Consider the following 27,765-nt stretch of genomic DNA (forward strand, 5'->3'; position numbering starts at 1 on the left):
AGATATTACCACTGTAGGCACATCTCTGTTTGCCAGAAATAGATTGCAGTTTAATACAGATAATTGCTGTGTTATTACACATGACATCATGCTTCCATATTATCTTGGTCTTGCATCAGGCCCATTTCTATGAATGTTACTGAGGGTAAAGTAGAGTTACACCCCAAATGCTGAAATGGGATTTAGCGTGGAATTGATCCAGTAATGGGTGTGGTTGGGATTAAGGGAATGGACGCTGACTCCAAGTTCATCCTAGTATGAAATGACTCACGTAACCAAATAACATGAAATGTACCATGAGATCACAGTCAGGCTCCTATTCCCCTTCAGTGATTTTACTGCATATGCAAACATATAGGTGCAACTAAGTACACCAAATGGTTTCTCAATTCATTTAGTTTCTTTATTCATTTCTTATCTTACTTACCATATAGTCTTATGACAACCATTACTTTCGCAGACAGCCTAATGAAAAGAGAGGGAGATGAGTAAGGAGTAAGGAAAGGAGAAGCTACTGAGATGAACCCAGACATACTTTCTCAGATCCATAGGACAGCTAAACAGAAGAGAGTGTGCTGTACGCATACAGTTTTATTATTCCACCAGCCATAAAATGCTGTTAGATGGCTTTTATCTAGACTCCAGTGATAAGTCTGTTTACTTACATAGGACACCGTAACGCGCAGGATGACGATATACCTGCACCGTGGGGAAATTCCAGTGTCTCACAAATAACAGAAATGAAAGCAGTGTGCTGTGTGAGCTGAAGGTGGCTGCTGCTTAAACAGGCAGACCTGGAGCGCTGACAGCTGCAGGGAGGAAGGATTACACACAACGGCCAACACACACTACTTGGCAGCAGCGCAGTCACAGTCTTACTGTTTTCCACTGAGCACTTATTGGATTATTCTAATGCCCTGCTCAAGGGCACACCTATAGTATTTATTGAGGGACCAGTTTTCAATTTCCATCCCATTTTTTATTCAGGGCATGGACTTGAACCAATGACCTCTTAATCAAAAAGTTTCTTTAACCTTATAGCTACCACTACCATAGGCTAACTGATCTCTTGACAATGACACTGACGTGTAAAGATACAATGGAGGATTTATTCAGTCATCTAAAGTTTGGGTGTATTCTCACATTTTCTACCCCAATCTTCACAAAGGATACACATTTGAATAAAGCTTTCACAGCCTCGAAATACGTGTACAACTCGCTTTTAGCTGCAATTAAGAATTTCGCCCCCCCCCCCCCCCAAAACCCAAATTCACTTTGACAGTTCTAGTCTTAATTGTGCCTAACAGAGACAAAAGGCAGCTGGCCATTAGAAGTCCGCCCAGCGCAGTATTGAGCAGCAGCGCCCCCTGCCGGCGCAGCGGCTGTATTGCCGCTCTCAGTAGGCTACTACGCATCAGATGATAGAAGAGGCGGTTAGTAGTTACAACAGCCTTCCTGTCAGCAGCACTGCCTCTCCTCAGATGTGGAAGGCAGTGTTTACAGCAATAAACTCCTAACACACAACGACCTACGACCATCAGACAAAATGGTGAGTCGATACACGAATACCTAAGCTGATGTGAATATATAATTACACGACTGTAGCAGGGGAAATGTGGGCTGTCAGTTACCTAACAGCCTTCAACTAAGGGTTGCGGATGGTCAGTGAGCGGTTCTGCAGGTCCAGCCTACCTGTCAGGTGTCAGCTAACGGGATGCCGGGGCATTATAATGTTACCTGTTACACGACATAGCTACGAGCTCTACAAAATATGTGGTTTGTTTGAAATGTGCGCAGCAGAACAGCTGACAACTCTGGGTTTTGGCCTCCGTTGGCCCGGTTAGCTAACATGATCTGCTGCTGTGACGTTCATAACAAATCCTCTAATGTGTTGGTAATGTTCCCGCTGTAGGAGGACACCGACCCAGCCAGCATGTTATTACTGAATTAATTATTACTTTATGAAGTGAATGGATGCAAGTTTGGCCAGATATTCTTTTATGCTCTTCACTGAACGCATTTAATTTAACATGCTAGAATCCTGTTAAATTAAATAATGTTAGGTCAGTATTGGTCCAGTGTCCTCACAACTGCTATTGGCAAGTAGCCTACACTTGGTTTTTCTGACAATATAGCCTATTATAGTGTAAAGTCATAGTAGTAAAGCTGATAGGCCTACAGTGAAATTACACAACTATAACTATTGCATGATGCAACACAACAGGTAAACCAGTAATTTTAGTTGTGTTACATCATACAATAGTTAGAGTTGTGTAATTTCACTGTAGGCCTACAATACTGACATAACATTATATTATTATTATTATCATTATTATTATTATTATTATATAGTGCAGAGATATGGTACGCCTAGTGGATATAAACACAGAGACGCATGATGATGAACAATCCATCTCTGCTGGTTGTAATGGGATGGATGCCCCTCTGCTAGGTGAACTTCACGGTGGACCAGATCCGTGCCATCATGGACAAGAAGTCCAACATCAGGAACATGTCTGTGATCGCTCACGTTGACCATGGGAAGTCCACTTTGACCGACTCGCTGGTGTCCAAGGCGGGGATCATCGCTTCAGCCCGGGCCGGAGAGACCCGCTTCACAGACACGCGCAAAGACGAGCAGGAGCGCTGCATCACCATCAAATCTACGTATGTGGTTGAATGAAGTGTGTTGTAGCCTAGTGCATCCCATTAAAGCTCTCACATTTCAGATGTATAGATCTGTTGTCTTGTATTACAGTCTTGTTGTCTTGTTGAATTACAGTAGAACATTGTTTATCTGGACCTAAAGAATGAAATATTGGAATTGAAATACTGCAACTTTTTATTTTTTTAAACTTTATTTAACCAGTTAGAGTCTCATTGAGATTAAAAATCTCTTTTGCAAGAGATACCTGGCCAACATAAATTAGTAAATTAATTCAGGGATTAATTAAATATGAAACAAAGGATCTTTGCAGTCTAACTTGCAGTTGCTTTTACTCACATGTTACATCAAGGACATATCGACAGTTACGGATTATTTGCATCACATTGCCTTTGTTTGTGATTCTGACTTTCCAGTTGACTGGTTGGTTCTGATGTCTGAGATTCAGTTAAAGGTATCATAGGAATTCAAATTTTCCTCTGTTTATATACATATATGACCAAAGATGTTTAATGAAGATATTGTTAAAATTTGAGTTTGAGTGGTTGCATTGCAAAAATCCACCCTTTTTTACAGGCAGTTTCAGACTAACTCTAGTAAACACACTAAAAACTGGACTTGGCTCCCATCCCCAAATAATTGCTGAAATCCTTCCAATCAGGCCACTTTGCAGCATTTTAACTGATACACCCACTGGAAAGCCTCCGCTCAGCAGGTTTACCTCATTTGAATCAGAGGAGCTGGTGTTGTCAGCCAATTAACTAAACTGCACTTATTTGCAAAACAACAGGAAGAACATTACACTTATCCAGAGCCACAGAGTTTGAAAACGGTATAATGAAAACGGAATAATAGGGACGTTACAAGTCCTACAATGAACTTATCCTCAAACTCTTCTGTCCCCTCTGTCGTTCAGGGCCATCTCCATGTACTATGAGCTTGGAGAAAATGACTTGCCGTTCATCAAGCAGTGCAAGGACGGCAGTGGCTTCCTCATCAACCTGATCGATTCTCCGGGTCACGTCGACTTCTCCTCCGAGGTCACCGCTGCCCTCAGGGTCACTGACGGAGCGCTGGTGGTGGTCGACTGCGTCTCAGGTAATCTGACCTGGAATCTGTCAGGCTTCTCAGTGAGGACTGTGGGACCAATAACTAGGACCATTAACTAGCACCCTGTGGTAACCTGTTTGGTTGTGATCTGAAAGGCAAAAGGTACTAAGTCAGCACTCCTGTGTCTGTGTCCCAATGTCAGTCTGTCTGTCTGTTTCTTTCTCTTCATGTTTTTCTCTTTTTCTCTGTCATGACATTAAGAGATTAATGAAGGTTTAGTGGACACTGGACAGTACAGAAGACAGATATGGGCAAAGAGGGAATAAAGGAGAGACTATACAGTATAATGACATAGTTTATTACATGGAGTTGTTGAATATTTAACTCTGATTGGACAGTGAACACATTCTGAGGTCTGTGAATTTTGTGAATAGCAGACCAGTGTTTCACATCTAATCATATCACTTCACAGTCAAGAAGTCTGGTCGATTTTGTTGATTTTAGCTTGAAATAAAATCATTTTAAATCCATTTTTCGTGTCAAATGATTAATGCTTTTGGTAAGTAGCTGTGTAATAAGTGCAAACCAGTTATTGTTGTGAAATAAGCCCTGACAGGGAGATTCAAGACCCCCATGTGAAGTGGAGAGAGCTCGGTGTACATCATCCCTGTGTTTTGACCCACACACACACCTCCATCATCTTCACACTCCCCCCCCCGCCCCAGTCTCACCAGTTCGTCTGCCTCGACAGGTGTGTGTGTGCAGACGGAGACGGTGCTGCGCCAGGCCATCGCCGAGCGCATCAAGCCGGTCGTGATGATGAACAAGATGGACCGGGCCCTGCTGGAGCTGCAGCTGGAGCCGGACGAGCTCTTCCAGACCTTCCAGCGCATCGTGGAGAACGTCAACGTCATCATCTCCACCTACGGAGAGGACGAGGGAGGACCCATGGGTAACATCATGGTGAGGCACATGCTCATACCGCACAGGCACACACAGATACACTGAAAAAGACAGTGGCTTGGAAATATTACTGCACATTCTGTGTTTTGCTTACAGACAGCTGTGAATGCTATGAATACAGGCCTTTTTCTTTAGATCGACCCTGTTATTGGTACAGTTGGGTTTGGTTCTGGCCTCCATGGCTGGGCTTTCACCTTGAAGCAGTTTGCTGAGATGTACGTGGCGAAGTTTGCGGCCAAAGGCGACGCTCCGTTGGGACCTACAGAAAGGTGTAAGAAGGTGGAAGACACGATGAAGAAACTGTGGGGAGACAGGTAAACGTACATGCGCATCCCCACAGAATCTGATCAGGTTAGAGTTTAGATTAGACTTTATTTGCACACACTGAGAAATTGACGTAATGGTTGAGCGCTCTGATGGGGTTGAAAGGTTGAAATCTTATTTTAAGTCCTCATCGAGACATTACAGGCATGATACAATGTTATGACGGGATTTTCAGCACGCACATATTGTAGAATTCCTCAACAGCAGGAAGTCACTGAATTAGGATAATGTAGGCTACATATAAATCTTATATTTGAGTGTTGTGGCGTTCTGCAATACTTTAAATGTTTCTCTCAGATATTTTGACCCAGCTGCCGGCAAGTTCAGTAAGACTGCCATTGGTCCTGATGGCAAGAAGCTTCCTCGCACCTTCTCCCAGCTCGTCCTGGACCCCATCTTTAAGGTGAATGGAAATATAATGCTATAGACCCTTAAATCTTCAATTTATGTGTTGACTAATTCAGGGGATATACCTATTAACTAATTGATTTTAATGTTCTCTGCCTCTGCTGCTCCCTCACTCTCCTCCTAGGTGTTTGACGCCATCATGAACTTCAAGAAGGAGGAGACGGCCAAGCTGATTGAGAAGCTGGACGTCAAACTGGACTCGGAGGACAAGGAGAAGGAGGGGAAGCCCCTGCTGAAGGCTGTGATGCGCCGCTGGCTGCCGGCCGGAGAGGCCCTGCTCCAGATGATCACCATCCACCTGCCCTCCCCCGTCACCGCGCAGAAGTACCGCTGTGAGCTGCTGTACGAAGGCCCGGGAGACGACGAGGCTGCCATTGGTCAGTACAACACTCACACACACACACACACCACCACCACCACGTATTCACTCGTTCCCAAGCTAGCAATACTGAATATTAAAATCCGTATAATGCACAAAAACAAGTAGTTTTGTGCATGTTTTGTAAATTATATGGTTTCCCACCTTTTCTATTTTATGTTCTCTGACCCATTGGGAACCGATTTTTCCGCTGCCTTTTTATGTGGATTCCTGAATAATGAATATTAATCAAGGCCTGGAGATAACAAGGCTGCCTTGGGTTTGGACAACACACGCACACATATTCAGGCATACACACTCAAACCACCACACCTTGACCACCTCAAGCTGGCACAACTGGACATTATTCAATAAAGAGCATTTTGATTATTATTACACTACCAGTCAAAAGTGTGGACACACTTGATTGAATGTTTTTCATTGTCTTAAAGCCATTTTGATCTAAAGGCTTATGCTTAAATGGTTGAAATTTGTTTCTTAGACAAATATAAATAGTGAAGTTGATCCTATGTATGAATTTCTTTCCAAAGCCTTTGCCTTTCCATCAAGGCAAAGGGCAGCTACTTTAAAGAATCTAAAATATAAGATAGTTTTGATTTGTTTAACACTTTTTTGGTCACTGCATAATTCCATTTGTGTTATTTCATAGTTTTAATGTCTTTACTATTATTCTAAAATGTGGAAAATAGTAAAAATAAAGACAAATGTCGTGTGTCCAAACGTTTGACTGGTAGTGTATGTGGTTTAGCAAAATAAACATTCTATTTCTAGGCCTTACTAGATTCAGAACTTTGTCTCTGCTCTCCTCTCAGGTATAAAGAACTGCGATCCCAAGGCTCCTCTGATGATGTATATTTCCAAGATGGTCCCTACTACCGACAAGGGGCGTTTCTATGCCTTCGGCCGCGTGTTCTCTGGCTGCGTGTCCACAGGCCTGAAGGTGCGCATCATGGGACCAAACTTCACCCCTGGCAAGAAAGAGGACCTCTACATCAAACCCATCCAGAGGTGGGTGTGCCTGTGTGTGTGTGTGTGTGTGTGTGTGTGTGTGTGTGTGTGTGTGTGTGTGTGTGTGTGTGTGTGTGAGTGTGTGGAGTACCCATTCACAGAGGCCAGAGGTGTTAAAAGTCTTGGATGGACAATCAAAAAGGACGTGAGCTATCTTCTATGCGAGGTATGTTTGCTGGTGAGCAGAATGTTTTAAATTCATGCTTCTCTTCTCGCTCTTTTGTTTTCATTTTTTTTTTGCCCACTTCCCATCTCCCCATCCTTCTCTTCTCTCCCTCCATCCAGGACTATTCTGATGATGGGACGGTATGTGGAGCCTATTGAGGACGTCCCATGTGGGAACATCGTGGGTCTGGTTGGAGTAGACCAGTTCCTGGTTAAGACAGGGACCATTACCACCTATGAACAAGTAGAGTAGAGCATGTCTCTTCTTCTAAAGCTTTGTGCAGGAGTGACTGTTGAAATGTTCTGGAACAAAATCTTTTGTTGATTCTGTAGGGTTACAAAAACATGCAGTGAACAGCACTTTTAACTCGCCGACTCTGGCTCTGTCTGCAGAGCCACAACATGAGGGTGATGAAGTTTAGCGTGAGCCCGGTGGTCAGGGTCGCTGTGGAGGCCAAGAACCCCGCCGACCTGCCCAAGCTGGTGGAGGGCCTGAAGCGCCTGGCCAAGTCCGACCCCATGGTACAGTGCATCATCGAGGAGTCCGGGGAGCACATCATCGCTGGAGCGGGAGAGCTGCACCTGGAGATCTGCCTGAAGGATCTGGAGGAGGACCACGCCTGCATTCCACTGAAGGTGAGACAGGAAGACAAGAGGAGGAGACGAGGGATGGAGTGAGGAGTGGGTAAAAATCCTGCAGTGAGGCTTAGGGGAGACAGATAAATCTCAGCTCTCAGCTCCAACTATGACTATGACTCCAACGTTTCATGGAGATAAAATACAGAAAATGCGCGTTTGATCCTCCGATCCTCACACTGTTGCAGCACCATCCATGCTCTCAATTCTGACTCCCTTCTCCTTCGTCCCCTCCCAGAAATCAGACCCCGTCGTGTCCTACAGAGAGACAGTGACTGAGGAGTCAGACCGGATGTGTCTGTCCAAGTCCCCCAACAAGCACAATCGCCTGTTCATGAAGGCCCGTCCGTTCCCAGATGGCCTGGCCGAGGACATCGAGAAGGGGGACGTCACCGCTCGGCAGGAGGTCAAGACCCGCGCCCGTTACCTGGCCGAAAAGTACGAGTGGGACGTGACAGAGGCCAGGAAGATCTGGTGCTTCGGACCGGACGGGACCGGGCCCAACCTGCTGATGGACGTCACCAAGGGGGTTCAGTACCTCAGCGAGATCAAGGACAGCGTGGTGGCTGGTTTCCAGTGGGCAACAAAAGAGGTGGGTGTCATATTTAGTAAATTAGCATCTCTCTGTGTTATCGGATGTGACATCTTTATGATATTGTGCATTGTGTGGATAATCTTTACTTCCAATCCTGCAGGGTCCTCTGTGTGAGGAGAACATGCGCGCAATCCGCTACGACATCCATGACGTGACACTGCACGCCGACGCCATCCACCGCGGCGGAGGGCAGATCATTCCCACAGTGCGCCGGGTGCTGTACGCCTGCCAGCTCACCGCGCAGCCACGACTCATGGAGCCCGTCTACCTTGTGGAGATCCAGGTGTGTGTGTCACTGCAGATGGGTTCTCAGTGTCGTCGTTCTGTCTGACAGCTCTCTCTTGCCAGTTTACGTGTCTCACTGATGTGCCTCCTGTCCCTGCAGTGCTCAGAGCAGGCGGTCGGCGGGATCTACGGTGTGTTAAACAGGAGGCGAGGTCACGTGTTTGAGGAGTCCCAGGTGATCGGAACCCCCATGTTTGTGGTGAAAGCTTTCCTGCCTGTCAACGAATCCTTTGGTGAGTGTGTGTCTCAGCCTATACTGGACGATGCCTTTTTTCCACGCTTTGACCTACCTCTTGCTCCTGTAGTTTCATAATAAATACGGTATTCATTAATTACACAGGACCATAAAATCCGATTTTCAATTCCTTCACCTAAATGTAAGTTTTTCAATGAGTAACCTGCACAAAACGTTCAGAGACCATGTTGACATGACCTTTGAACGCAATTGCTTTTAGAATGAATAAGTCAATTCAAGATTAAATTGGATCTTAGAAATACCCATAAGTAAAAATCCACACCAATGTTTTTAGTTAGAAATGTTGAACCTGACATTAAAAACCTCTTATTCAGCTTCACTACACACATTTGAAAAGGAGTGTGAGGCACACAAGTAAATAAATTATGGTAAACTGTCTGCAGTATTTCGCTTGCAGCACTCCACATTTAAGTATTAATGGATGTTTATAGTGGAGGGAACTTGTTCATGCACACTCAAAATTCCTGAGGTATTTGAAATTCATAGATTTTGCAACATATTTAATCTATAATTTGAAAGATGATAGATGCAGAAACCTCAGTTCTGGTCTAAGTTGTATTTTCAGAGACTCAGATCTGGGTACGTAGGGTTAGAAGTCCGATTTTTTTTACCTTTGCTAGAAAAGGATGTTCCACCTCTAGGAACGTGTTGCTCCAGCTTCTCTTCCTTCATTCTCTGCAGGGTTCACAGCTGACCTGCGCAGCAACACAGGAGGCCAGGCCTTCCCCCAGTGTGTGTTTGATCACTGGCAGATTCTCCAGGGAGACCCCAGCGACGTCGCCACCAAGCCCTCCCAGGTCGTTGCTGAAATTAGGAAGCGCAAAGGTCTGAAAGAGGGCATTCCTATCCTTGACAACTACATGGACAAACTGTAAACACTGTCCCTGGATTAAATACCAAATCAAGCTCTAAACCCCTACCCCTTGGGCACTTTAAAATACTTGCATAGGTTTAAGATATATTGCACAAATTGTACTTGTTCTGTCAAAAGTCAGAGGCAGAAACAATGCTCATGCTTCTTCTGTTATAGGCTAGCGGGAGCAAAGATGCGTATTTTCTCATTTCACAGCTACACTAAGTGCCTAGGACGAGGGTTTTGGGGAACATTTGGAGTGAAGCAGTTGTATCATCAATTTCTTGTTTCTTCCTTTCCTCCCCATCATCCTTTTCCCCTCCTCTGCCAGGATGAGGCTGTACAGTGCACTGTGATACTGCTGCAATAACGCTTGTTTAAATGGGTCATGGCCAGATAAAACCATGGAAATCACAATAAAGTGTTATAGAACTCATACCTGGATTGGACATTTGTTCTTTGGATGTGATGAAGAAAATGGATTCAACCCATAATAATTATAGGTTGAATAAAGGGAATTCTGTTTTCACTTGTCCCGCTTCAAGGTCAGCTGGTATAGATTCAGTATCCTGCTTAAGGACACTTAAGCAGGATATGAAGGTTTGGAGCTAGGTCCTGCGGTTGTATAACAGTCTCTCTAACACTACCACCACTACCTCATACTACTCAATATGTAGAATCTGAAAAATGTATGTCTTGTTCTTCATCAAAAACAAGCAACACAATACTTTGTCACTCTTTAATCCATAGTTATTTCAAATTACATCAATAATGTTAATAAATGCCAGTTTAATATACAACCCTTAAGCTCTTTTCCACCTGTACATTTCAAAACGAGGCTGAAACATATCCAAAGAGGAGTTAGTGTGCATCCAAAGTTAGAACAACCAAATGTACATATGCAAGATCAAGAAGTGCAAGGTATAGGCAACTACCAGGCAGGGACATGATGCCACAGATTGTATGCAGTACTCCAATGTCTGATTTTGTCTTTTTTTTTTTTTTTTTTTTTTTTAAGATGAATCAAGACAATCTTTTTCACAAGGTTACACTTCTGGAAGTATTACAGCTTGTCTGTGTCCTTTGAAGTCATCTCCAGCCATACCCATTTATAAAAAGTTTGGTTCAAATCTGCCAAAAGAGTTCATTAATAAGCCTATGAAGTCCACGAGTCTATGGGAGTTAGAGCTGATGCGGAAATGGATGAAATACTGGTCTGCACTGAACAGTGATAAGGATCTTCTATAGGCAAATCTGAGTGGGGTTCAAATAATCTGTACATTCATACAATTGCGTCTCTCCTTTACTCGAATGCAGTGGAGTACAACAAGGGGGATCATACAGCTAAAGTAAAATTCAGTGTCATGGTTTACGTCTTCAAATCCACAGCGGTGACATCAATACTGTGTTGCAGTCTGAGAGGCTCCTCTCTCTCTCTCTCTCTCTCTCTCTCTCTCTCTCTCTCTCGGAGTCAGTTGCAGTCACATCACGTCCATTTAAGAGGCTTGCATCACTCAATAACCCTCAACATCAAGCTCCCCTCTCCACCCCGCTGTGGAAATAACACAATGGGATAAAGGAGGCCATTGAGAAAGAGAGAGGCAGCATCTCAAATGACAAGCTACACCCCATGTAGTGACCTACATCGCCTCACAGCTATTTTTCTTCCCATGCGGCCAACAGTAGTGCACTATATGGAGAGGACAATAGGATGTTGTCTGACAGATTAGCCACAGTCTAACTGCTGAAATCTGGCCCCGAACTGAGCTCAGGTCATCACATCAGATGAAAGGTCAACGCGGGGTCAGAGGTGACTACGTGTAGAAGATGACCTCGGGGATCTGTCCGTCCTCCACAGAGGTGCCGTTGTTGTTGCCTGCCGCGTAGCAGAAGGTGAAACAGGTCTTTGTGCCGGTGGATGACGACTCGTGCGTTACCTTTCGCATTCCTTTAGTCCCATAATGAGAGTCTGGACCCTGAAAGACAGACGGAGAGGAGGTTGAATACTTTCGCCGAAACACCACCACATAGTTGCAACCTGAAAACTATCCCATTAGATATTCTAACATTTACAGGGGAAAACCAAAACCACAACAATGTATGCCACTTTACCGAAACTGGAATGCACTAGACAGTGTAGTGTGTTGCTGTGTGAGTGTAGAAATGTTTTACATCACATTTACATCTTGTGTTACCATTTCCATCATGTAATGTACCTTAAGTGTAGCACAGGCAGTGTAGTTGACATTGGGTAGTATTTCCACTGGTTCTTTGAACATGACTCTGAAGGTGTTGGCCGACCCGTCACAACTGAAGCCCGTATCGTTCTGACCCAGCACCGTGTTGCTGTCCGTGTGGATTATCTGCAGGAAGAAAGGGGAGACAGAAACATCCCAAACACATCAAACACATGCCTACATACAGTGCGACCAGACGAAAAGTTTCTGACGGGTAGGAACAATGTTGTATTTGGTATTGGGACGTGGTCGGGACCATACCTGTATGTTGACTTGGTAGTCTGTTGGTCCGTGTATGGACCCGTAGAGGCCGAACCCAACTACAAATATCCTTCTGTTTACCGAGAACCTGAAAGGAAAACAAAAGCAATGTATCTAGTGTGGTAAGTCAAATGTGTTGAGCCGAGTACAGCTTTATGTATGGGATGTTATTTGATTGCGTCTTCCTCACGCACCGAATGCGGTCGCTTGTCCCGCTGTAGCCCCAGCGGCTCTCCACCTGTCCAAAACGTGTGATGCTGCACTCCTTCCCGCGGAGGCAGCAGCGAGGCCGGTCGATGAACTCCACGCGTGGCTTTGGGTTGACGGTGAAGTGGAGGAACAGACTCACCACCTCTCTGTCAGTCAGAATACTGGACTGGGCCGGACCTGAGGGCACAGAAACACGACCCAAAGACAGATCAGAGTCTGAGGCATAGAGTGTTTGTGTTTGTGAGAGAGGAGAAAATTAGGGAAGGGGAGAAGCAGGAGGGACAGAGGAACCAAAACAAGTGTTCTGTCATAACTGTTTTACTGTGTTCCTGTTTACCTGCAGCAAACTCCTCGATGGTCATGAGAGGGAAGCGGATGAGTGTGAGGGCCTTGCCCAGGACTCTGCGTTTATTCTCTGGTGTAGGCTGCAGCTGCTGCCTGTGAGCCTCCGCCTCTGCCCAACGCACCGCTGCCCCAAACAAGCGCACCTCTCTCACCCCAAGAGTATCCCTCTCCAGCACTGCCACCAATGTATCTGTGGGAGGGAGAGATATAAAGCAACAGTCAGTTAGGCAGTAATTTGTATAATATAAACACACAATAAATATCCTTAAATGTCCTTAAAATGGCATAATTCAGGATGAGTTAGGCCTACATTACCCAGATCTATGTCTGTAAAGCCTTCGGCAGCAAGAGCGTCCCCAGTGTTCTTGTCGATGTTTTCTAGACACAGGCTGGCCAGCTGAGGCTCATCAAACAACCGAGCCTGAAACAAAGAATACACCACAGTTTAAGGAGTGCATTAGTCAAGCAAATACATTTGAGTATCTCTGTTCTTTGAGAATAACACTGTAAGGGTTAACGGTTCAGAAGGCTTCATCCACAAGTTTTTAAAATGGTACAGAGTGGCAGATAAGATGCTTTTGACAGAGGTTGAAAATTAAATTCTGTAGAAAAATTTGTGTCCAAATGCATCACAATTTTTTGTCCAAATTGTGCAGCCCCAGTTATCAGTCAAGAGGTGAGGGAAGCTGACCTGTGTAAGCAGCATGAAGGCGTTGTCCGCTCTCAGGTTCTTCTTGAGGAACTCCACGCAGTGAGCCTCCAGTGCTGGAACTGCGTACTTCTTAGCTGTATAAAGTGTGGTCATCACTGTCTCAGGCCCTATCTGGACCTCATCAGAGTACAGAAACCTGGAGGCGGGGTCCACAAATAATGTAAGACATTACAATTTAATTATTGCATACAGCCTTCAAACATTCTTGGCTCACTCATAATCACTTGGTGAATGCTTTGCCATGAGATTTAATATCGCATTACCTATCTGAACTTCATCTTGGCTGCAAATTCCTATTCCTTCCCCAATACTCAAATGTATAGGACCATAATAGAACAATTCAAAATCAACTTTGGCTAAAGACTGCAGAGCATCAGACGTTTAAATGGACAAGTCCAGTAGAAAGACACACTCCCTCCCTCCCTCCCTCACTATCTCTCTCTCACACACACACACACACACACACAATGATCCTGCTTACTTCAGCAGTGCCAGAAACGCAGCAGGTTCTACATCTGGCAGCTCTATTTCCGTGGAAGTCGTCGCCATCCCACCGTTGAACATGGCATCAAACACTGCGCTCCCCACAGCCAGAACAAACCTGACAAGTGAACAGCAAACAACAAAGAACACGAATGAAGTTACAGTGTTTGCTTTACAGATATACGTTTTATTTGTTCTTAATATTTACAGTTAACACGCCTACCTGTGTGCGGGTATCCTCTGGACCCCCATTCCTTTGCCCACTAAAAAATGAACATCACTGAGCACTTCGTTGTTGAAGAGAAAAGCAAACCTCTCCTTGACGGTGCTTTTTGTTGCCTGCCAGTTATAAACCGGCTCTCGGTACACCAGCACAGACGCAGCTGCCGGGGTGGCTGAAAACGAGGAATGGGTGGCCGGTACTGACGCCTGGGGTGCGTTTGATGCTGCGGTAGCTGTCATGTTGGACGCCGCGGTGGCCATGGCTCCGGCGGCCGCCCCTACCGCAGCGGCTCCGGCAGCGGGCTGCTGGAGAGAGTTCTGCGCAGTCGGCGGAGCTCCGGCCGAAACGCCGTTGCTTTCGCCCCCGCCAGGCCCCAACTGCGGGTTGGGACGCCTCGCCGCTCCCTGCGCTCCCCCGGCCGAACCGACGGCTCCACCGTTCGACGTTGGCATGGAAAAAACGCTGTTGCTGGGCTGACCATTCCCTAAAGGGCCCGGGCCGGAGAAATTAAGGCAAGGAGGCCTGCCGCTGTTGTCTCCAGCAGCCATCTTGAATCTGACAGCTCGAGGGGGCGGTGACGTAGGCGTAAACAAAACACTTCTTCGTCTTGTGGATTTCTGGTAGTATCGACACTTTATGTGGCTACTGCTGCCGCCAAACTCCTCCCCTGCTTCATCCCAGACCTGCGGCCTCAGGTGCACTGCATATCCCCCACCCTATAGCTTAAATTTCACTGCACTCCCTATAGGACAGACCTGTTGCTTAACATCACTATTTCTTTATTTCTGGAGAAAAATTGTTTATTCAAATATTAATTTAGGATCATTGATGTCTGAATTTTTCTCCTAAATCCCCATGAGAAGCAATAAAGAGACGCACATGAGACTATACATATTTATTGTCAGAAGTGCTCGAGACAAATAAGAAAAGCGTGATATTTCATTTGTAGATGGCTGCACTCACAGATTGTTGATAGATTTCTGAGATGTTTCTCCTTAATGGCCCATGAGAGATTTGAGTGCATAGCTATTAAGACGTGAGGAAAAGAAATGAAAGAAGAAGTATGATATACCAGAGAGACAATCCAAGGGTTGTTTCTCAGGAGCAGAATTTCAGAAGCATGAAAAAAATGGTCAAAATCTCACACAGATCTTAATAATTAAAACTCATTTATAATTATTAAGTAAATGGGCTGTCTCCACTTTCCACAATTGCCACGCAGTCCATCTTGATGCTTTCCAAGCTGAGCCCCTTATCAAACCACAGCTAATCCTTTGCATCTTTGAAGTTGAGTCTCAGTCAACTCCTGCAACAAATAACTATCCGTTGTTCAACAGCGAAATGTCCATCTTCTCTAAAAGGCAAATATACATTTCTTAACAGTGCACTTAATATCAGTCCTTCTTAACTATGAACTCATAAAGTCTGGCATTATGTTTTTTTTTATAGCCAAGATTCTTCATTTGAATGGATATTTCATTGCATTCCAGAGATAATCAGTCCAAGTAAAAGCTTTTGTCTTTTACTGAACGTTGCAACTGCAGTGCAATCCCTCCTGCTGTTATTAATAGCCTACTGCCAGTACCTTGATGTACAGTATTGTACATTTCCTATCATAGGTCGGCATGTAGCAAGGTCATTCAGTTCAGTTTCCAGTGCATAAAGATCACCTCAGTAACAATAACCACGTGGGGCCATTACTGTCGATTATTGCTCCTCTTCCTGCTCCTCAGTGAAATTGCAGAGTTTGATGTCTGAAGAAAACATTCTGATGCAAAAATTGGAACAAAAATCTTTACCGACAAATTGTTTCACTACAATGAGCTGATTGCGCTTGAGGTTTACCATTTGTTTTATAGAGCAAACAAAGAGATCTTTAATTATAGCTAGTATCTTCAGGGGTCTGTTTGCAGTTTTAAAAGTTTGAAAATCGTCTATTGAACATTTTCTCATATAAAATTACAACCCTTACTACAGGAGTTTCTGTAACTGTATAGCATCATGTCTGGCTGGCTCAGTCTCCTATTGGGGCTGTTTGTGTGTATCAGAGTGTTGTGATTTTCTTTTGGTTCATCACAAAATAAAGTTTTCTTTTATTAAGAGATGCCCCTATATTTCCACTAACAGCTCCATTTAATAGGTAGTGTGCACATTATTCAAGTTCAAGGACTGACTATTTTTTTCACATTGGAGGCTTATCAGATTTTGCACATCCAGTCATTTGTCATCCTCTGCTTTATTCACATTGTACCACAGTGAGGAGCCTGTTCTGGAATTATGCTGTCACGGCTTAATTCAACCTATCAACCTAAAACCTGAGCTGTGAAAGACCTGATACAGTACAGAGCATGTGCACCAATATCAAATGTTTATTTCAGAGATTTTTTTTTTTTACAATCATTATCAGCCATGTAACCTGTGGCAAAGTGGGTGACAACATGCCATTTGTCCCCATTTTCACCATCAGTGCCAAATTGCTTACTAATTTAACCATGCTTGTTAATTGTTTGTTTTAGCCATAGTTCCATCATTGATCTGTAACTTGCAGACACATACTATCCCAGGTTTGTTTGTGTTTTGCATTATGTTTGGGTACAGTTCACATACCATCAACATTTATGGTTAAAGTAAAACACAGACAAGTATTGTTAAGTTTAGTTATTGTTTACTGGTTCAGTTCAGCGCTCCATAATTTAATCATTTTCTTTCTTTGCTATTTACCATACCCACCATGTGTTTCAGAGACAAAAGGAGGAGGCACACAACCACTTCCTGTATTTATACACTGGGTGACATCATCAGTGATGTCCTTTTTACCTTTTGCGAATGAGGAAGTGCCTAGTGTTGAGCACACCAGACAGCTTAAGGAAAGGAAAAGCAGGAGACAGGACAGAGTAAGGGGAACAAAAGTAGCTGAGCATGTGTCCGAGCCTTTTGAGTCCGACCTTTTTGCCATTTCTAGCGATGTTGCTAAGCTACAGAGAGAGGACCCCACCCTTACAACTTTGTTTTCTAGATATGTGCCCGAGTCAACCCAAGTGACAGGTAGAGGAAAGGAAGCATTTGTGGTCAAGGGAGACATGCTGTATCGCCGTAGCCAGATTGGTGACCAGCTAGTCATTCCCCAGAGTTTGAGGCCCACAATCCTTAACCTGAGCCATTCTATCCCTTGGGCAGGATACTTAGGACAGGCAAAAACATTTTCTAGAATGGTTCCCTGTTTCTATTGGCCTCAGCAGTACGCTGACATGGTAAAATATTGTCAGTCTTGTCCACAGTGTCAGTTAACAGCTCCAGGCAGGAAAGGAGATAGGGCTCCCCTCATTAACATGCCCATCATTGATACGCCCTTTTCCCGCATTGCCGTGGACATTGTGGGCCCACTAGAAAGGAGTAGTGCAGGCCACAAGTACATACTGGTAGTCTGCGATTATGCTACAAAATATCCTGAAACCTTCCCCTGAAGAAGATCAAGGCCCGCCAGATTGTCAACTGCCTCATTCAGCTGTTCTCCAGAGTCGGAATCCCAAAGGAGATCATCACTGACCAAGGCACCAATTTCACGTCAAGCCTGCTGAAAGAGGTGTACAGCATGCTGGGAATTCAAGGCGTGAAGACCAGTCCCTACCATCCACAAACAGATGGCCTCATTGAGCGCTTTAACAAGACCCTCAAGTCCATGCTGAGGAAGTTTGTGAATGACTCAGGGTCAGACTGGGACCAATGGCTTCCATTCTTGTTTGCATACAGAGAAGTCCCACAAGCACCAACCGGGTTTTCACCTTTCCAGCTGTTGTATGGACATTCAGTGAGGGGTCCAATGGATGTCTTGAAGGAGGCCTGGGAGGGTCCCATGCCACAACAGCAGTGCAGTGAGCTCTCATATGTCCTGAAAATGAGAGACAAACTGGATCAGTTCCAAGAGCTTGCCAATGGTAATCTGGCTCAAGCACAGCAGCGACAGAAGCAGAGTTATGACAAGGCTTCTAGGCGGAGAGTTTTCCAGGAGGGCCAGAAAGTTCTCCTATTGCTGCCAACGTCTGACAGTGGTCTCCTTGCCAAGTGGCAGGGGCCATACAAGATTGAAAAAAAGACAGGCCCAGTCACATATGAACTCTTTTTGCCAGACCGCTGGAAAAAGCATCAAGTCTTCCATGTAAACCTTCTGAAAGAGTGGGTAGACCAACCAGAGCAGTCTACAACCTTGTGGGCACGCACAGTTGTTGATGAGGAAGAGCTTCAGGAGCAGTATTTTCCATCTTCAACTGAGACTCCAGTGTTTCCAGATCTACGCCATCTCACAGCAGATAAACGCCAGGAGCTGCAAGCCCACATGGCAAAAGAGCTCTTCCGTCTGAAGCCAGGTTGTACACACCTCATTGAACATCCGATCCGTCTGCATTCACCAGAACAGCAGCCGATCAGGGACACCACCTGTCGCATTCCAGCCAGACTGAATGCTGTGTCTGCCTTTGATCCCTATCCAATGCCAAGGGTTGATGAACTGATTGAGCGCTTGGGAAATGCCAACTTCCTAACGACCCTTGACCTCTGCAAAGAGTATTGGCAAGTGCCCTTAACAGAATCTTCAAAGGACTTAACAACATTCAGAGTTCCAAGCGGCCTGTTCAGATTCAAAATGATGCCCTTTGGTTTGCACGGAGCACCAGCAACATTTCAGAGGTTGGTGGATGAAGTTTTGAGAGGAGTGGACTACGCAGCAGCCTACATTGATGACATCGTTATCTTCAGCCGGACCTGGGAGGAGCATGTGCAACATCTTGCTGATGTCTTTCAACGCATCCAGAGTGCTGGTCTGGTCATCAATGTGTCACATCGCCAAGCCTGAGGTCCAGTACCTTGGCTATGTGATTGGAGGTGGAGGCATCCGTCCTCAGGTAGGAAAGGTAGAGGCGATTGCAGCTTCACCGCTACCTAACACCAAGAGGAGGCTACGGTCATTCTTGGGGTTAGTAGGCTGGTATCGCCGACTCATCCCCAACTTTTCATCAAGATCTACAGTACTAACTGACATGACTCGCAAATCCAGCCCAGTAAAGGTTAAGTGGACTCAAGAAAGTGAGAATGCTTTCAAAGACTTGAAAAACTGTCTGTCAAGGACCTGTTTTGCAATGTCCAGATTTCACTCTTCCCTTTACTGTGCAGACAGATGCTTCTGGAGTAGGTCTCGGAGCTGTGTTACTGCAAGGAGAGGATGGAAACCAGTTGCCTGTGCAGTACATCAGCCGAAAACTCTTCCCAAGGGAAATGAGGTATAAGGAAGCTCTAGCTATTAAGTGGGCTTTAGACACCTTGAAATATTACCTCATTGGCAAAGAGGGGGTGAGAACACACCATTTGTCCCCATTTTCACCGTCAGTGCCATATTGCTTACTAATTTAACCATGCTTGTTAATTGTTTGTTTTTAGCCATAGTTCCATCATTGATCTGTAACTTGCAGACACATACTATCCCGGGTTTGTTTGTGTTTTGCATTATGTTTGGGTACAGTTCACATACCATCAACATTTATGGTTGAAGTAAAACACAGACAAGTATTGTTGTGTTTCTACTTGGAGGTTAGTAAGAATTAATAACTTTATCACTTACCTGTTTTCAGGAGAGGCATGGGATTTACCTGCAGGAATGGTACAGCCTAGATTGACTCCTGCTGATGGAAGAGTCTATTTAAGCAGTTGCTTTTTGGCTGTTACAGGGGTTGGACGTCAGTGTGTAGCTGTGTGCACGTGATGTAAGTTAATATAAGTTGCGTTATGAGTTGAGTTTTGTTCAGTTAAGCCAAGTTAACTGTTTATTTGTTTTTTTGTTTTGTACATATTTTTGGTTTCTCAACTCTGCCTCCTACCACCTTCCTAGCCACTCTGATCAGGCTACACCACATAACCAATAAAAATAATAAAATCAAATCACTAAAATAGCTAAAACAAAACACAAGGGACCATATTGTCAGTAGGATTAATGTTTCTTCACCCTGTGGGCTGTTGGCAGCATTTACAGTGTTGACTGCCTGATGCCCATTAATGGAAACAACATGCTGTCCATTCTTAATTAAACCAGGCAGCAACACCATATGAGTTGTGGCCAAAGGAAAACTAGTGGCCTTAATCATGACTCCTTCAACTGGTGCAGTGAAGAGTCCTGCAGCATAAGGACAAGATCAAGAGTGTGTTGTGAATTATTTTGTTTGAGTATAGGTTAACACAAAAGCAAAGCTGGTGAAAAAGAATTCATTAAGAGTTGTAATCTACCTATCCCTGGGCTGTAGGCTTTGCAAACCACGGTGACGTCTCTATTGAAGGGTCCAGTGTATCCTTCACCAGTTTCTAACAGTGCAACTGAGAAAGCCGCCTTCCTTCCTGTAAAAAACAAATCATGTAAATCATTGTGACTAACTGTAAGACAATGCACAGTGAGTGGACTGGAGAGATAAGGCAAATATTATTCTGTGTTAAAGATTCCAATGTTTATCATGAACCAGCAAATGAAGTGGTCTCTTTTTTTCATTTTAGAGTCTGATCTAAGCTAGTTGCTATATCACCTTTATCACTCTTCAGCTCCTCCACCTGGCGTTCAGGGAGAAATGACTTGGGTTTCAGGGCCACGAGCTATAAATATGAAATATCTAGTGCCTGAACAGTGGATGATATTTAGACATTTTTTATGCTTTACTCAAAGTATCCAAGTTTCATGTGTATGTTCCATGCAACTCTTCATACCTGGATTCTCTGTCTTGAGGTCTTGAACTTGGTCCTCCCTTCTGGCTGGCAGCCATCTGGCTGCCAGTGCTTCTATAGCGCTGACTGTGTCTGTTTTATCACGTTTTTCTCTGCAATCGGAGCAATTCACTTTTTCAATACAAGTTTGATGTCTGGCTGGCAGTCCTGTTTGGACTCAGAGTCTCCCTGTTTTTTTATCTTCTTCATATCTCCTCTTGCACCATCTTTCCTTTCATCCTGAGCCTTTGCTGAAGCCAGACAGAGGCACAGCAGGAATACAGCGCTTGTGGGATTCATTTTTTGATTGTTCTCATTCCTCAGAAGAGCTGAGCCTCTTCCTCCACCTTTTATGTGTCCTCCTTTCTGTGTCAGTTTGATACCAAGATAAGTTCAAGTTACTCATTCCCTCTGTGTGCCCTATGTGGGAAAACCCAAGATGTTATTTTTACACAGTAAATGTGGGACACTGATGGATTCAATCCTTTGTTCAGGACGACTGATCCTATTAAAGAGTAATTAGGCTACAACATACCATTTAGCATAATTAGATACAGCACAATTCTATAAAAAAACAATGCCAAGGTGATCAGAGACAAATAAATCCTTTGTTTATAGACTTGTTTATGAGTAAGCCCTGTTATAGATTGCATAAGAATAAAAGCTAAAAAACAAACAAACAAAAGAAACAACAACAACAGCAACATTAAGGTACAGGATAAAAACAATAATGCCAATTGTCTTTTCAACTGCTTTTTAAAACTAAAAACAATGGATGAATTTACTACATCTTGATTCGTTAGGGGGCTTATGAGGCCACAGTTTCTCACACGATGCTCATTATACCGGTGAGTATGATATGATTCAGCCCCATCCCATCTCCGTTCATCCGCGTGCCCCTGTGCCTGCTTCTCATCAACCGTGACGTCAGGCGGCGCGGGGAGCTGTCCTCGCGGAGGTGCTGCTGCTGAAACAAGATGGCTGTGCGCACAGGAGGAGCGGAGGAGAGCTGAAGCAGTGCAGAGAAGGAGGACGGGGGGGATTCACTGAGTCTTGTCCTGGATAAAGGAGGAGCAACAGCTGCAAAAGAGAGAGACGGGCACTTGTGAAATGGTGCTGGTTTAGTTTCTGTTACCGTTAGGGTAACAGTATTGCGGGTTTTGAACCTCGGCTGCCCAAGAGAAGAGAGGTAGAGGGAAAACCGGACCGACCAAACAAATCACGGAGGAGCCAGGCAGGCACTCAGCAGAGGACAGCCGGGGACGCTCACACCACTATCAGAGATGTCCCTGCTATGTGTGGGAGGTAAGACAGACACACAGGGGCTGAAACACGCTGCTTGGATGTTATGGAACCAGTCGTTATTGCACCAGTTGTCTAATAGAGCCTGTGGGCTATCTGCTCAGTAGAAAAGTCTAGCCTGAACAGCGGACGGTTTGTGCTGAATAGTCATTAAATCACACGGCAGCGCGTCCTAGGAAAGATAACATGTTTGGTTGCTTACTGGAGGGTGTCATGGGGAGACCTGAATGGCTGACACCGCTGCTGAATGGACTATTTTGGGGATGTTTTATTCATTGTATGACCTTAAGTAAAGCTGCCTCGCATGGATGCTTTGTTTACCAGCAAAAGACACCATGAGATAAAATAGCCCATATAGCCGGTCGTGACTGAAAGCGCCAAAAAGCTAACACGCTCCGGAGTTCCCCATGTATGTCTACATGGATGAGAGCAGTCATTTCCTCCGCTAGTACTGTATTGGCATTGCTGTGTGTCATCCACTCTGTTCATTCATGCGTGGGCGGTCGGTGGAGGAGGAGGAGGAGGCGGAGGGTGAGGGGGTGGAGGAGGAAGCCCCTGCCGCTGCCGCACCGCTGCCGCGGTAGACTCCGCCGCTCTGCTGTAGTCGTGAGGGAATACTCGGGGGCGGCTGGGGGTGTGCACGGCGCGTCACGGCCCTCCGTCTGTTTCCCTGAAGCGATGCGTCACCGCCCCATACCCCGCTCAGAGAAAGCACCTGATGCTGACATTGTTCCCTCTGGATGTGATGATGAATAAGCATCTGCTGTGATTACTTTAGTTATAATCCACCCCCGGTTTAATTTATTCCCCAGTAGTAGGGGGAATTGGGATGCTGACTACCTAGCCCCCCAAGCTGAGGGAAGGACCCTAAAGTGTCTGGGCTGAAATGTCTTTTGTGGTCCTGCTCAAGTGTATATTTCTAGATATTGTATTTCACTGCTCTGGTTCTGAAACAGGGTTTGGTTGAAATCTGCATAACTGCAAGCAAATGAAACTTCCTCAAATATGATACAGCAACTGTTGTGTTGTGTTACCTGAGACAAAGAGGAATAAAAATTGTCTAGGTTTTTCCTGTGCTGACTAAAACAAAATGATCCTCCCGTGGCAGATTTTGAACACAGTATGGTTATGACAGTCGATGAGACAGTCGTACCCAAAACCCATAAGTACAATCAGGGATGTGTCCGATAAATGATCAGTAAATGACTGTGTGGAGGTGTGTTTGAGTTGCGGACGGTGAGACATAGGCTAGATGTTTGTCATAGGTCGATTAATGGTGGTATGGGGACAATAAGAAAGTGGAGGGGGGCCCTGAGTCACCTCCTGCGCAGAGGGCCCATAATTCCTAGCTATACCCCCCCACACACCTCCACCCCTACCCTCCCGTTCCCGGTCCACCCACTCACTGTCCCTACCGAGCTGGTCCCGGACGTCATTAGGACCTGAAAGTTATTCATTCATAAACACTGGCTGTGGATGTCAATGTCGTAGACTACGAGACTTGGCAGAGAGCCCCGTTTCTGTTCCTGTTACATCATTCATGCTTACCTGACTGGTGCTATTTCTGGCCTCCACAGTCCTTGTACCTCTTGAATAGGCTGCATTCTTTGTAGCATCTGTCGACAAAGCAGAATTCAGACAGAAAGACAGATGGATCCTGAGAAGTTTTTTTTTTTGCCTGCAGATATTCTACGTACTTTCAAGTCCAATTTTCTACCTGTCTTGATTTGGACACTAAATGAGTCAGCGCAGTGTCTGTGTCATCAATTGCACAGACTACTGCAGATCCCCGTGTCCATATGATCCCTTAGAATAAGGCGCTGTCTGCTTGAATCATGTCAACCCTCTTTTTGTCCTTGGATGGCTGATCCGAGCTCACCCGCTCCCTATTTCACATTCTGACAGTTCAAGTTGAAAGATTTGCTTGATTCCCTGTGAGTCTCTGTTCTCTGGGAAATCCTCTTAGTTCCTTTAAGTTGGAGTCTGCTGTGCTAGTGGTACCTTCTAAAAAATGAGGTTTCTACGAGGAAAACTGGGGCTATGAGCTGTGTTGCACAATGTACTTTGTTCTGTAACACGGTACATGCATCCTCAGTATATAGGCTATACATCCTCTGATCATGAAAAACAGACTTTGATTTGGAAAGTCCTTTAAGTCAAGATGGGAAATCAGATGCTGATATAAATTTATGGATCTGGTCTGGTTTTCTGAATCTAGGCTACTTGCCCGTAGCCTACATTTCAGCGGATTGATTCTATGTTATAGCGCCTCACAGGCTTGTTTTTTATGAGTTGTGTATGCAGGCGCTTATGTGTATGCATGATTGTGTGTGTGTGTGTGTGTGGCAGGGGGTTGCCTGTGTGCTTACATGCATACAAATGCGACTCTAATATTCTTTGGGGGTTGGGGATGTTTCTCATCGTAATTTACTCCATCAGAGAGATTTATGATTGTGTTCTATTATTAAGCTTTCTGCCGTCTGAAATCCAATTCTTTTTTCATTGATCCTCCTCATGTACTGATATATTTCCAGGACTGTTTTAGTCCTGTGAGTAAAACACAAAGAACCATGCTCTGTTTTTGTCTGCCTGAACAATCTAAAGAACGGCTGGAAACACAGCTTGGTTTCAGCTTTGTCTTCTCCGCATAATATTGAAATATTTTGTTTTCTGTTCACATTTACAGTGGGGCAATGGCTTTCAGCTACATCTGTTTTGAAAAATGAACTGGGCATTAGACAGATGTTGGGCATTAGACAGATGAAATTGTGGTGTGTGAATCTGTGTGTGTGTGTGTTTTGAGTGCAGTGGTCTGAATGGCAGCAGGGAATCTTTTCTTTTCTTCTTTTTTTATCCTAGCTGCAGGCGGATGTGAGTGAGTCACTGCAGGTGAGAGTGTGTATTATTGTCTCTGCTGCTGTGACTGCTTAGCACTGTACCTGCAGATTCTGCCTGTGTTGTGATACATGAAAGAGAGATGAGGAGCGAGAGAGTGAAAGAGAAAGAAAGAAAAGTCTTTCGCTGACTCAGGGTAATTTCAACTCATTTGCAACTTTTCTTCTTTTGGTCGTTACTATAGCGACTGGTTCCAGTGTGGACGGTCTGTGTAGAGTATTATGGGATGAGCAGTTGAAAGTTGAATATTAAAGTTCATATTGCGTTGCTCAAGGGAGGTATGGGGTGGTTTGGTTTACATTTTTTTATGAATACATTATCAGATCTTTGTGTGTGTTCATACAATGTACTAGCCTGTGTGTTGGAGTGTGGGGACATTGTGGAGTGTGTGTGTGTGTGTGTGTGTTGGGGGGCAGGTAGTGGAGCATTAAAAATGTATGCGTGAGTTACGTCAAAGCTGTTAAAAAAGGTACTGCAGCAAGAAAGACTGGGCTTTAACTTTACTTAGAAAACTAGAAAAAAAGGTCACATGTCCTGTTTGATAATCGTGGAAATTATCCTATCCAATGTTTTAATTTAATTAAAGGAGTTCCTGAAAAAAGCAGATGTAACTAAACCCTGACTAGTGGATGAATTCTGAGTAATGAAGCGGTAAAAATAATAATACTAACATATTCTTGCCAGTGATCTGTTTAATCAGTGCTAGATGGTATTCTTTTACTTGTATGTAGCGATAACATACTTCCTGTTTCTCTGGGATAAGACACAGTTGCTTTCTGCATTCCATAGAACCAGCCTGTCCACTACCCAGCATGCCACAGTGATCTTACTCTGTGGGACGGTGGCCAATGTTTCACCAGCACTGTGTGTTTCTGTGCAGTTTTGCCACCACATACAGTGCCAACAGGTCTGGACCTTATGGCACAGATCTGCACAGTTGCAGGTTCAATTTCCTGACTCAGCAGTCATGTATTATGTGACTATGCAGTGTATACCCTCCATCATTATCAACCAAATCCCTATCCAAGTCTAAGTAGCATCCAAGGACACAAATGTATTATAATTCTCATGCTCCACAATATCTTTAATCTGTACTATTTTGCAAAAGTATAGATTTGATAAAAATTTACTTTCCACGGACCTCTATCATATGAGCATCCTCTCATAATCTGTTCTCTGTGTAAAAGCCAAAAACAGGGGACACAGGAGCATTTAGAAGTGAAACAGATGGTGTTCCTGTGTGTGACTCTGTCCCTCTCTGTGTTTCCACAGTGAAGAAAGCCAAGCTGGATGGACCCCAAGGTAAATAAAGAGAGGCAGATCACACAAGGGGAGAGACTCACAATTATGTGGCATAAATCTTTAATCATAGACTGTTTGCGGACTCAGAAAACATTACATGCTGAAGCCATTAATGCAAAAGAGGGGATGGGAAGTCAGTTATTGTGTAGAACAAAATGTAGGCATGCATCAAAATCTTTAGGCCTGGGCATCTTTCTCTTTCTGTCATTCTATAACTCTTATAACTCTTTCTTTATCCCTCTCTCCCTGATAGAGAAGTTTAACACCTATGTGACGCTGAAGGTACAAAATGTGAAGAGCACAACCATCGCTGTCCGGGGCAACTTGCCCAGCTGGGAACAAGACTTCATGTTGTGAGTCCTTTGTCATCCTTTGACAAAACACAAAACTCTCTCTCTCTCTCTCTCTCTCTCTCTCTCTCTCTCTCTATTTATATAAAATATGTATGTATACCTCCCTCTCCCTCTCTCTGTCCTCTTCTTCTACCTCTGTCCTTTCTTGTCATCCCTTCATCTCACTCTCCACTTGAGCTGCTTGAGTGTTTTGTTTTTTTTTTAATCTCTTGCTCTTTATCAACCTTGCTCTCATCTTCCCACCTCCCCCTTTTTCACATCTCCTTCCCAAGTGCCCTTTATCCTTGTATTGTTTCACATAGCTTTTCCTCTCTCTCTTCATCTGCACCTCTGCCTTCAACAACTCCCTCATCCCCCCTTTCATCCGTTCTCCCTCGATATTTCTGCCCCGCGCTCTTCTCATCCTTGTTCTCAACCTTGGCACTCTCCCAACCCCTCTTTCCTCTTCTCTGTCGCTTCCTCTAAACACGGCTCCTTGATCTTCATCTGCTTTACTCCTCCTCTCCCCCTTTTTCAACCTTTCTTTTCCCCCCATGTTCCCTCATCCTCCTCTACTCTTGTTTGTATGGTGTCTAGTCATCATTAGCAGTCTTTTTCACTTTTGCACATCATCATTAGCGGTCTTCCTCACTTTGAAATTAGTTTGTTTGAGCTTGTGCTTCAATAAATATTGGAATAATAACCCACTGCTATTGCTAGAACTATTTGTACATTATATCACACAAAGTATTTGGTATGTTTGGTATCCAGTGTGGTATTGACAGTGTGGTAGTATATAGTGATTAATGGTGCTAAAGATGAAACGTGTGGGATGCAGCAGGGAGGCTGACTGCAGAGTCCTGTGGATTTGGATGATCCGGAGGTTCGGAGGCGTTGTACTGGTGTTGCGCCAGAGAAGCGGTGTTATGTAATGATGGGCTGCGGAGATCCTCATGCCCTCCTTCAAACTGCCTTTAAACGACTGTGTCCCCTCAGTCACTGCCATGAATCAAAGTGGCACTTTTCTTAAAAGGAGTCACCACTGAGACGGGAAATCCAGCCCCCTGTTTCTTAATTAAAGTTCCCACTTTCTCCCTCCAGGCATGTGATACAATCACCTCCTTCCCTCCCTCCCTCCGCT

At 44.6% G+C, this 27,765-nt stretch overlaps 3 protein-coding genes across 3 annotated transcripts in view; 2 read left to right on the forward strand and 1 right to left on the reverse strand.

Annotated features, from left to right (window-relative positions):
* The first annotated feature begins 1,430 nt into the window (after positions 1-1,430).
* LOC139929233 (elongation factor 2b-like) lies at positions 1,431-10,023 on the forward strand. Its single transcript, XM_071922069.2, has 14 exons — positions 1,431-1,549; positions 2,453-2,667; positions 3,582-3,763; positions 4,467-4,678; positions 4,814-4,992; positions 5,300-5,405; positions 5,535-5,787; positions 6,602-6,797; positions 7,083-7,206; positions 7,356-7,598; positions 7,837-8,190; positions 8,294-8,476; positions 8,579-8,711; positions 9,416-10,023. The coding sequence occupies exons 1-14, from the start codon at positions 1,547-1,549 to the stop codon at positions 9,607-9,609; spliced, it is 2,577 nt and encodes an 858-aa protein (XP_071778170.2). The 5' UTR covers positions 1,431-1,546; the 3' UTR covers positions 9,610-10,023.
* A 289-nt stretch (positions 10,024-10,312) lies between these two features.
* btbd2b (BTB (POZ) domain containing 2b) lies at positions 10,313-14,606 on the reverse strand. The gene is made up of 9 exons (XM_071922108.2): positions 14,059-14,606; positions 13,834-13,953; positions 13,332-13,488; positions 12,956-13,061; positions 12,633-12,830; positions 12,280-12,472; positions 12,086-12,173; positions 11,804-11,950; positions 10,313-11,563 (listed from the first exon to the last, which is right to left on the reverse strand). Exons 1-9 carry the CDS (start codon positions 14,604-14,606, stop codon positions 11,402-11,404), a joined length of 1,719 nt encoding a protein of 572 aa, XP_071778209.1. The 3' UTR covers positions 10,313-11,401.
* Positions 14,607-22,076: 7,470 nt separating this feature from the next.
* The window catches only part of LOC139922488 (protein unc-13 homolog A-like), a 28,991-nt gene continuing 23,302 nt past the window's right edge, over positions 22,077-27,765 (forward strand). The window contains exons 1-3 of the mRNA XM_071913016.2: positions 22,077-22,098; positions 26,263-26,292; positions 26,546-26,645. Of these exons, the coding sequence (XP_071769117.2) occupies positions 22,077-22,098; positions 26,263-26,292; positions 26,546-26,645 (152 nt within the window). The remainder of the gene's footprint in view (positions 22,099-26,262; positions 26,293-26,545; positions 26,646-27,765) is intronic.

This window comes from Centroberyx gerrardi, chromosome 13 (genome assembly GCF_048128805.1).
Source record: "Centroberyx gerrardi isolate f3 chromosome 13, fCenGer3.hap1.cur.20231027, whole genome shotgun sequence".
In the NCBI taxonomy this organism is placed as follows: Eukaryota; Metazoa; Chordata; class Actinopteri; order Beryciformes; family Berycidae; genus Centroberyx; species Centroberyx gerrardi.